This window comes from Eurosta solidaginis, chromosome 1 (genome assembly GCF_040869045.1).
Source record: "Eurosta solidaginis isolate ZX-2024a chromosome 1, ASM4086904v1, whole genome shotgun sequence".
NCBI lineage: Eukaryota > Metazoa > Arthropoda > Insecta > Diptera > Tephritidae > Eurosta > Eurosta solidaginis.
Window position 1 is genome coordinate 44,527,475 of NC_090319.1, and position 12,242 is coordinate 44,539,716.

General features: G+C 35.6%; 1 protein-coding gene across 4 annotated transcripts in view; it reads left to right on the forward strand.

The window, feature by feature from the left end:
- Nucleotides 1-12,242, forward strand: part of Pif1A (PFTAIRE-interacting factor 1A) — a 463,696-nt gene that overhangs the window by 377,531 nt on the left and 73,923 nt on the right. For all 4 annotated transcript variants that reach the window (XM_067788419.1, XM_067788427.1, XM_067788408.1 and 1 more), the window contains 2 exons: nt 6,224-6,358; nt 6,426-6,578. In XM_067788419.1, the coding sequence (XP_067644520.1) occupies nt 6,224-6,358; nt 6,426-6,578 (288 nt within the window). The remainder of the gene's footprint in view (nt 1-6,223; nt 6,359-6,425; nt 6,579-12,242) is intronic.

The window sequence follows — 12,242 nt, forward strand, 5'->3', positions numbered from 1 at the left end:
CTCTTGCATGCATACAAATCCGCAGAGGCTTTCTGCGCTCTCTTTTTCACATGGAGTTTCCACGAAAATTGACTATCAAGTACGATACTTTGTGCTAAAGTTTTGTTGTAGGATTATCCCTCCCAGCTTAGGTTTAGTCCAAAACGGGACCTTATACTTCCTAGTAAATTGTACTAGATGGTTTTTTCCGCGTTGGTGGCTAACCCCACTATTGATGCCCAAGCACGTAGGATCTCGAAGTGCCTGATTCCTCAGATAGTTAATTGTTGCAAGGCATCTGCCGCTTATGTTGACTGAAACCTCATCTGCATAAGTTCCACTGATGCTCTGTTGAACCGCCTATGCAATAAGTTGATACCCAGCGTCCACAGCTCTGGTGCTAACACCCTACCCTGCTTCTTTTTTCGGTTTATAGATTTTATTGCCTCGCATAGACCCCATCTCTGTAAAGAAAATAAGCGCCCAAAATATGTGACCAATATAAAGGAAGTGAAAACTTAATTATAGCAGGAATACTTAGAAAAGGCTTAGAAATTCTTTGCAAAGTATAATGGAAGTAGTTGTCGTATTTTCTGTACTGATGTTGGATTGAAAATAAAAAAAATTCATAATATAATTATTATATGTGACCCAGTCTATAAAAAGGTGGCTTATGACTCAAAAACAATTTTTGCACTTTTTTTCTGGTTTCGATAGTTTTTGAGACGCTCTTTCACGTTGTGAAAACTAGAAAGTCCTAACTTGCTTAGAAGTGTACTAAAATGTAGAGAAAGGAGAGCACAAATGAAAGACGATGAAGCCTTTGGTTCCTTCGATGGCACTTTGGTGGCTGGTGAAGCATATTCAGATTTTTTTGATAGCATTTTTTTCGATGGCAATGGAGCCAAAATATCGGTCAGAAACTGGTTTGCGCTTTGCCTGTTGGGCATGACTGTTCATAATGCAAAAGAAAAACTACTAAACAACTGAAGAAATGCATTGTTTATCTTTAACAGCTGTTCCTTGCAATTTATTTTTTGAATCATAAGCCACCTTTTCATAGGCCGGTTCACATATTATTACTAATACACGTTTTTTCTTCGACTTCAAAGAGTTTCATGCACCATGTACAAGGTTTTCAATATTTTTCGAGATATCTAAAGGGCTATGATATGTACCTAATTAAAGCTCAAACTATGCGTCTCTTCGTTGTTCTCTACAATGCAAACGAAAAATGTTGAGTTCTTCTGGCATTTCATTACAACTTAAGTGTAACAAAGAAACCTTACAGCGAACGTAACGACTTTGCAGGTTTTTTTTAGTTTTTAGTAGGCTGCGGGACTAGAACCACGAAGGTATAGCTCTATGGCGTCGCCGACATATGCTGACAAATGAAATAAACACGCCATACTTACTCAGCAAAAAAGTTGAACCTTATATAAGGCTTATTTCATTTGGGCAAAAGTTTTATGGTATCAGGAATATTAGTTGTATTTCGTATTTATTATAATACTCCTTAATTTTCTGTGTTTATGTCAGCAGGCATGAGGATTATCCGAAAGATAGCAATATGTATAAGAGCTATGTAATTTAGGGCTTGCAAAAGAAATTATTATAAACCATTAGTCAGAATATAATCACCTTATTATAAGGTACTGCTTGCTGCATTAGAGCCTTTCATATAAGGCTTGTAGCCCATTAAAAATTAGTCTTATATAACGCGTTATAAAAAGGTAATACATCGAGTACAATAACCTGATAAGAATGTAACGAAATTTGGGAAATTCCTGATTATTTCGCGTACTTCACTAATAGCGTTTTTAAAACAAACTGACTAGTTATTCCTCAGCATGTGCTGCTTTTATGCTCTCTGTTACCTCGTTCGCATATTTTCCCTAAGGTCTAGAGCCTAGACGTTTAACAAACATGCCTTCTAGAACATGCTTGGTTATTTAGCTATATATGTACATGTATATCTGTAGTTTATGTTTATCTTCTAGCTATATGCGTCTGTATGTGTGAGTAAAAACTACTGCTCTTAGCTGCCGGCTAAAAATCTTATATTTTATTTGTAATTGCTGTTTTTATGTGCAGGTCCCTTTTTCGCTCTTATTTGGAATCCAAATCTATAAATAAAGTTTTGGTTGTAAAGATGGAGATTCGTGCGAACTTTGGGCATTATTGATCGTAGTTCTTTGTTTAGCTATATTTTATTAAAATAATTTGTTAAAAATAAACGATTGTGAGCACACAAAGAAATCTATTTGTACTATGGCACTATTGTGAATATTTAATTAGAACTAACACTGCATTATCGGCAGTTGCTAACATTCGCCAGATGGTAGAGCAAGCGCATGTAAGTTTTTATTGATAGATGATTGATTGATGGAACAGCTGATTTCTGTTGATATTTGATATGAGATTTTTATATTTGTCGTGCCAAATGCGCACGGGCATAGTACAGGTCTACAAGTAGGATATGTAGCAGCGCGCACACACACAGCCACGCTCACCTGATAAAATGCTTGTTCTTGTTCGTTTTTTGTGGATACTATTTGGCACTGTTGTACTTCTTAGGTCCAAGAAAAGTGTAGTAGCTGCTAACGAAAACTGCGTAAAATTTTTGTTGTAAAATTACAAAGAAATATCCTTATTTACTTTCAAGCGAGCACTTAATTACATCTCTCTTTAAAATCCATATGTTTTGGACAATTTTAATTAACAAATTGTGATACTTTATTACCAGGGACGATAGCTAAATCACGACCAAAACCGTCGGGGGAGGTATTAATAGACGCGTTTTTGCCTCGCTTCCAATAATTCAAATACTTTTCGCCTTTGGACTATCGATAACGGGACAAAACGCGTCTTTTTATTTCTCTTTCCACTTTTTTGAACGGGTTATTGCAGTCGACCTCGAATTCAAATGTTTTTCGCGAAAAACTTTCGAACGGTAGAAAAACATGGCACCCGTGTTTGTATTCTTAATACTGCAATAACTAGGCGTCCTCAGCTACCCCAAATCAAGACGTTTGCATAATTTTCTGTAGGACCCATTTAGGTGCACTACATTTTCATTCTAAATTCGTTCAAAAAAATTTACCATCACAGGAACCCATATCTGATATTCCGCTCCTTTTTTTGTTTTCCTGCGTCGCTTTCCACGACAGCAACCCCGGTAATTTTCACACTTCGTTCAGTTTCCACGCAGGTTCCACAATAATTTGACACTGGCCGAAGTGTCAAACGGCAGTGTGTTAGAAAGAGAAAGGAATTGTTTCCTTCTCACACATATCATACTTGTAAACCTGTAATATGCGCACGGGTCCGGCTAGTGTATATGTTTATGAAATATTGTCTTCGCGGTCAGCTTTTATGTTTACATGTACAAAGGTGTGGCTGCTTGCTTTATTGTTGTTGTGCATTTATTTAGTAGCAGCATAGTGATGAACCGAAATTCTAATATTCGCCACAATAAGGTTTATGAAGCAGGTAGCATAAGGAATGATTTGCCATAAAAATATTACGGAAATTTATCGACTAGAGATGTGCTCTATTTATCATGTTTCTTTAAATTTAGGCAACATTTATTATTTACATTTTGGTTTACCTTAGGGATAAAGCTTATTTGTAGCATAAAATAAGGTGTTACAATAATGCGTATGGTGTACCTTTTTACCTTATTCTAAGGTTTATCTGTCAGGAGCGAAACCAGTGCTCCTTATTCTTTACCGCTTATGGCAGTTTTGCGGGGTATATACTTATATACATACAAGCAGACTAGAGGTTTACGCCGATCACTTTATCGGCGGCGGCGGAGGCGGCGTACACTGTATTATATACCGGCAGCGCCGGCGTAGGCCGGTGTTCTTACTTTAAAAAGCTTGATTTTTCTATTTAAAAAAACAGTACTTAGGAAAGGTTTTGTTTATATGTATTTAAGGAAATCAACGTGTTGGTCATTTCGGAAAGATCCGGGGTTTTTGCCTCAATATCTCGCAGTTCAAAAATTTCTAGGAGCAGCTCCTTGCGGAGGGATTGTCCCTCGTTCACTTACTCCAGATAGGCTTCGAACTAAACACCGGTCTTTGGAATTGGTAGTGCTGCGTCTGCGGACACACACATTTGTCTGCATATCCCTCCTAATAATCGTCGCGAACACAATTTCTTTAAATCATTTGTGGCGGTCACGCACAAAGGCGACTTACGGTTGATATTAATGGTCTATTAATACTCATGACTCCCGCGGCACAGGAAGCCTCCAGTTTTTTCGGCTGTTTTCAAGAGCTACAATCCCCGATGTGCGAACAGTAGCAATTCCGACCACCAGTCGCTACCGCGCTACCAGTCGCTACTCACACCATATGTCAGCACAGAAGCTATAGGACTGCGAGTTCGAACTCATAACTTCGTCGACGTAATTTTCCTAGAAGCTCTAGGTGTGGCTCCGAAGACTTTCCAACGGATGTTTTTGTAGCGCTATGCTGCCCAGCTACATCAGAGAAACACCTTGAAACGTTAGGGAGTGACTATTCGGCCAAGGATGTCGTCATTGCGTAGTGGGTGAAAATCGTATAATCCTCGGCGCATCTACATAACTAAAATTTTACAAGGACCCTGGATAAAATTTTTAAAATGTAGACCAAAGTTTGCAGGCGTTCATGTTCACATCATTGATTTCAATAGTCTTCGTTAAATCAAAACGATATTTTAGAATGAAAGTCGACCGATTTTAAGTTGAAAGATTTTTACTGCTGTTTTCCGGCCTTATGATCTAAGAGCTCATTATGGATGACCGCGTAGCTTTAGTTTTCAGACTAGTTCGACTGTCCACTACGTTAGGGTAGTAGCACACACGGTCATTAGTTCGACTGTCTTGGGGAAGCTTTTGCTCCACCACTTTGGGTGTTCTTGCGAAGGAAGCCCCACCTAGTAAATACATATATGTGCCTACGTATTCACATTTGTAAAAGGAGCCGTAACGTGTAGGTGATATTTAAACTTGGTTGATAGGCTATAATCAATGTGATTCACTACAAGGAACTAGTTTTGAATAGTGCCGCCAACTTTATGTCAAACCGGGAGACTTGGGTGTTGAAGGATGAAGTGTGAAAATTAAAATTAACATTTCAGACGCTATTGTATAGTTTCCCAAATAAACAGCAAATTTTTGAATGTAAGCCCAAATGATTTTTCAAAGCCTTCTCACACGTACATATATCCCCAACTTAAGTATGAGGTAAGAATCATTTCAAAAGGGTGTTTATGCCCCTAGAACTTACTAAAGGATTTTGCATCACTGACTTCGCTTATTCTTTCAGCCAATCGCAATATACAATTTTTTAAAAAATCGGCACCTTTTTTGCTTTTTTTTAACAACTTGAGGACAATTTGAAAACAATTTGAAACGCCTTGGGTAATTTTATTTGAATTCATTGTTCATTATTTTTTGGAAAAAATATGCAAAGTGAGCATATCAATTTATTATATAACTTTTCTTTTAGTGTTTTGTTTTAATAACTTGGTGAATTGGGTGATGAAAAGTCGGTGTAAGCTGACATCGAAAACGCCTGTTTTTTTAAATAACTTTTGAACAGTTAGGAAGTATTAAAATTCGCAATTAGTTTCTTATAACTGGCAGTGATGCGCATCCCTTGATACCACTTTCGACCATATTCGACCAATTTTCGACATGAACAATAAATTGTCTAAATAGTATTAAACGAGTAGAAAATATAGTAACGCGCCGGACGCCGCCGCCGCCGCGCCGATATATTTGGCATTCGGCGGCGGCGTGCGAAAAACGACCCTAATCGGCGGCGTATATCTCTAATGCAGACATACCCAGATATATATGCCCTTGTCTGTGGCCAATCGTACTTACAGCACCACTCAAACCCATTGGCCTAACGTGTGTGTGGCAAACATAAAGTTAATGGCGATTTTTATGGGCGCTCGTTAATGAACCTGCGATGTTGTAAAAGGGGTTGAATTTGAACCAAGTGCGCAATAAAACCGTAAAAGAGGTTTTGCAAAGTCACACATTAAAACGTGCATGTAGACACAAAAATCGCGACAAACTCCAAACAAAACCACGTCGACATGCTCTTATGTATGTAACTCGCAACCAATTTCAATATTTTACGTGATTTACAGATTAAGCCTTAACTCACTATAAATGCTTGGGTACATGTTGCGCAAAGCTTCGTTCAAATTTATTTTTTGGTTTCTTACGATTTTTCAGATTCGTACCTACAGCACTGATTTACAAAAACTACAAAAGGACAATGAAATCTTGCAACAAGAGAATGAACATTTGCATGCGGAGCTTAATTTGGCCAAAGAGCAAATTTTGGATGATGAAAAGTCTAGCATGGAGGTAATTGTATAGTTTTTGTTAGCGACTATAAGTTAGTGCATAGCTCACTTTGACATATCCATTGCAGATAAACAACAATGCAAAATTACAACAACTAATAGCACGTATAAAGCAGCTAGAAGAGCGTGAATATCAGCTAAATACAGAAGCAGATGAGTTGAGGGAACAAAATGAATTATTGGAATTCCGCATACTCGAGTTAGAGGAAACAAACGATAAGGTAAGTTGTGGAGTTTGTTATTTGCGCCTAAGAGTAGGCAACATTTCAATAGGCAACACACATGTGTTAACTTAGCGCCTCACAGCAGGCTGCAGATATTGATATGACAAGTTATTGTTAACAGCGAGCGCTAGCTATGTTAATAGAAACTGTTATCTACAGCGTTGTACAGATAAATGTCATGAACAGAAAAAACGTTGGTAGTGCAAGCCAAATACACGTCATGGAAAAACGAATAAATTTAAAAAATTTGGAATTTGATGATATAAAATTGACTGTGAAAATAAAATTAAATAAAATAAAATTAAATTTAATTCAATTAAATTAAACTAATATAAATTGATTTAATTTATCTAAATAAAACTAAATTAAATTAAATCAAGTTAAATTATAAAATAAAATAAAGTAAAATTAAAAATTTAATAACCTGAACTAAAACAAATTAGAAACAATTAAATTAAATTAAAAATTCAAATAAATAAAACAAAATGCAACGGAATGAAATAAAATAAAATTGGAGACCAATTGCAAAGTGAACAGTGGGGCATTCATATGGCTAAGTGGTTAAAGGCATCTGCCTTTACACTGGTATGAATGTTGGAGATTCGAGTTCAATACTCAGCACCCGAAAAGCTAGCTGATGAAGAAGTGAAATTCAGAAACCTGTCCTAGTAATCGTCGCCGTTTGTAAACTTTGCAATTTTTCTCTAATATCAAAACCAAAACAATTGTATAAAGCAATATAAACAAGTCTCGCTAATTAAAATACAAAATTGGGTAAAATAAAATAGAATTAAATTAAACTCAAGAAAAAACAAATAAACTAAAATAATATAAAGAAAAAAATAAAATATAATAACATATAACATAATAAAATAAAAAAGAAAAGAAAAATTAAGTAAAATAAACAAAAAATTAAATAAAATATTAATACAAATATATACATATAAAATAAAATAAAACAAAATAAAATAAATTAAAATAAGACAGAATAATAAAAGTAAAAATAAAAAAATAAATAAATAAAATAAAAAAAAAAAATAAAATAAGATAAAATATAATAAAATAAAATCTAAAAAAACTTAAAATTTTATAAAAGGAACTAAAGTAAACTGAAAACAAATAAATTGAGTTAAATTAAATTAGAAAATAAAATTGGGTAAAATAAAATATAATGAAATTTAACTAAAGAAAAAATAATAATATACAAAAATTGAAGAAAAAAATAAAATAAAGCAATATATAAAAAAAATTAAATATAATATAGTATAATATCACATAACTTAATAAAATAAAAAATTTTAAATATCTTGAAACAAAACAAAATAAAATAAAAGAAAATACAAATAAAATAAAATAAAACAAAATAAAATAAAATAATAATAATAATAATAAACTTCAACTCACCGAAAAGCGACGAGCGATACAGAAGGCTGTGATTTTATCGACAAGCTCTATAGTTAGGAAATTCTTAAGCATACTCTAATCTACGATGAATTATATAAATTTAAAAACCTGATACATATGTAGTTATTTATAGAAAATCTGACCAAAAGCTGTATAACCAAACCAATGTAACTAGTTAATAGAATTAAATAGCATTAAGTATCTTGTTGTTTATAACCGATATTTAATGTAAAAGAGAGAGACAATTTTAAGTAACTAAAAATAAAATAAAATATAATAAAATAACTTAAAATAAATAAAATAAAAAAATAAAATAAAACAATAAAATAAAACAAAAACAAAAAAAATATATAATAAGAAAAATAAAATAAAAAACGTAATAAAATAAAATAAAATAAAATAGAATAAAATAAAATAAAATGAAAAAAATAAAATAAAATTAAAAAAAAAACAAAATAATATAAATTAAAATGAAATATAATAAAATACCATAAAATAAAATAGAAATAGAAATAAATGTTGTATTGGCCTAGTGAGTTTTAAGATCGTGGGTTCGAATCGAACTCAAGGCCTTAACAATGATTTTTCATCATTATAATTCTTGCGATATAGAACAGCCGCGCAAAAGCGTACCTGATGAAGAAGTTTGGTTTGAGAATGGTGTCATAAAATTAAATTCAAGAATATGTCATTAAATATAACCATAATCAGATCACCTACAGTCAAAGCGAGTTCGTAGCGTGAGTCTTTTGTTTGCACACTAATGGCGTATTGTTCCAAAATTGCACGTGGTTGAATGACTAATAAATTTTTTTTTATTTTCGACAGCAAAAAAAAGTAAATAAGAATTTCAACCAAAATATTTTTCATTCATGCACTCATACGGGCACACGCAAATAAATGTGACTTTCAGTATTTCCTATGTAGCACCAACTTAGCGGAGTGTCACCTTTACGCTCATGTTTGGTATTAAATTGTTTCCCCCTCTAAGTACTTACAAGGTATAGTATTTCTAAATTTATCGCCCGTACTTGTAAATGGTGTAATGGTAGCGTGCTCGGGCTACCACACCGAAAATTCCGAGTTCACAATACGAGAAAAGCAACATCAAAATTTTAGAAACAAATTTTTTCAATTAGAAGAAAACCTTTCTAAGCGGGGTCGCCCCTCGGCGGGGTTTGGCAAGCACTTCGAGTGTATTTCTGCTATGAAAAGCTCTCAGTGAAAACTCATCTGCCTTACAGATGCCGTTCGGAGTCGCCATAAAACAAGTAGGTCCCGTCACGCCAATTTGTAGGAAAAATTAAAATGGACACCACGCAAATTGGAAGAGAAGTTCGGCCTATAATCTCATAGAAGGTTATTGGGGCGTACACTTATTTACTTTCAAGTTTACTTTTAACATATTTGTTTGAAATTTGAATGCTTTCGGCACTTTTAGCGGCACCGACACGACATCATGTCGACCAATTTTGTTACCAACAAAACTTTAAGCCATGTAATGCAATGAATGAATTCAGTGACGTCGTCTAAAATAGCTCTATATTGAATTGAGTCATTCTCCATGCAGCTGCAGCAGTGAATGGCAACTGTCATTGCAGGCTGTCAATTGACAAAGCTACAATTTGTCTATGACATTGACCAGCAGTGGAGTATTTATGTTATAACAAAAGCTGTCATTCACTGAATTTTGCTGCCAAATTGATTGTGTGCTTTGATTTCTTTGCCATTTTGAATGAATGACGACCATTTTCCAACACATTATCATTTTAATCGTAGAACGCGTACTGAATTAATTGAGAAGTGACATTTGCATGCACAGCGCTCTTGTTGTCTGCTTGTCACTTGCGTGAATGATTGTCGAGCACTAATTTGGTTATTGCTGAGAAGTATGCGTATTACTGCAGGTTCATGGCAAATCACATACTTACTTATAATAAAGTTACATATTTTCGTTGCCGCGGTAAAAGCTGCCCATACAGTTTTGAACACAAAATGATAATTGTGAACAGATGATAAAGGAAAGAATATCAGCAACTTTCCATTGAAGAGAGTAAAAAGACGGTAAAAGGAGGCTGTTGGCTTATATAGTTAGCTTACAAAGTAGATGATAGCGCAAAGCACCGACAACTCCACTCTATGTACGGGGAGAACGATGGTTGGAAACGGTTAAGTGGCAGATGAAGCCGGCGCAAACGGTAAGGTCATTCATAAGCGACTGAGCATAGAATATAAACTGAACAGTACCGCATTGATATATGTATGTAGTACAGCTATTGAGCGACAATAGTTGAACAACACCTGGGTGTATCAATGGTGAATACAATGCAGATAATCCGAAAGTTATAGGGACTTGAAAGGGACTAGAACTGAGCAAATGAGAAGTCCTGATATATCAGCACCACTATTCTACTGACTGAGTGTAACAGAGCGAGGGATTGTAAGGATGGCTATGCACAACCAACCTCACCTACACAAGGCGAGTCATGCTGCAAATATAAATGTATACAAACGTATACATATTTTAACTAGTTAGGCGAAACTTTTTTGATCCCAAGCATCTTACGCTGGAGGTGTGGGATAACTAAGATGTTTTGAAACAATCATATTGTATCGTTTCAATATTGTTATACTAAGTATGTATCTGTATACAGTAGAAGACAAATTCGCATATTTACAAAGGTTTGCCCTGATATTTGTTTATCTACGTAACTTCCCTGTTGTTGTTGTAGCGACAAGGCCACTTCCCAAAAAAGAGTGTTATCGAGTTGATGATCCTTTTCCGGATGCAGATCCGGTACGTTACGGTACCAAGCCCGACCATGTCGGGAACGATTTCTTATGACCACATGTGACCTCCTCGGCAGCACGAACATCCTAAACTGCTGTCATTGACGAGTTGATGTGCGACTGACGCCAGCAGTATCCAGTTAGTGTGCCCATCAAAAGTCATAATTCTACTCTCTTAGTGATATGAGCAACTTTGTAGGTCTAATATCGGAGGAACTGCACATGATGTAAGAAATTTTGAAATCCCGAGATTCTATCCACGCTTATCATACTTGGTGGATCATATGCGACTCCTATTCTCCTCAATGCTTGTTTGCTTTTCAGAACACTTCTTGATGAGATTATTGCTTTAATGGCTGCCTGGTTATAAATTAAGATATTGTCACCACTGCAGCTTGAGTACACTTCCTTCGGAATTTCTTCTCTTTCTTCACGGCTACAATTTCCTACTGAAACACCCTACAGTGATCTGACGGCCAGCAGAATTTAATTATCTCTGGCTCGATATATTGAACAGCAGACCTGTCCACTTCCGTTAAATTGGAACCAGCGGTATTCGCGTGTAGTTATAGTTTATTCCCCTGATTCCGCACTCCCTTTTCGCGCTATTTTGTGGCCCCAAGACCTCTTTCGAAGCCTAACAACTGGACCATGTGGTCTGTTTGCCCTGTCTTAGATGGCACTATACTGCTCTGAATATGCAGCCTGCATTCAAACTGAGCTGGGTGCCTAAGCCTTGTTGCAATTGTTAACGGTATATTCTCGGTCATTTGTTCTGCCGGCGGGATGTGCATAATGGCATGAAATGCTGCTGTCGGGGTTTCCTTGGGGCCACCTTTTATGTTAATCATTACTAATCTTCATAGCCCTTACAGTTTTTTGGTATACGTACATATTTGTGCGACCTTCCATGAAATAAAAACTCTCTCGTCAGGTATGGGTTTGCCAATTATCGTAAATATCCAATAGAGAGTGCGGACGATAGGCCCCACGTACATCCTTGCATCAGCTTGCATGCATACACTGTCGTGGACACTTTCTTCGCTATCTTTTCCACATGAATTTACATGACAACTTACTATCTAGTATCTTTTCTTGTAGGGCTACACCTCCCAACTTAGTCCTAGTCCAATTTGGTGCCATTCGGCTTTCTCCATGTTGGATTCTTAGCCGACTCCGGATTTTCAGATATTTATGTACATCCCGAAGTGCTGGCTCCATCATAGAGCTGATTTTTGGTAGACATTTGATGACTGGAATGTCAACTACTTACACCGTGAGTGAGACTCCGTCGAATCGCCTAAGTAACTGGTTGGTTACTGAAACTGAATGTACTTACTTCATTTACGAAAGTTATAAGTATAATATTATAATACGAGCCGGACCCGTGCGCATCTTGCGCAACAAATATTAAAGTCTCATATCAAATAAAATCAGCTGTTCTATCAATCAAACATCTATAAACTT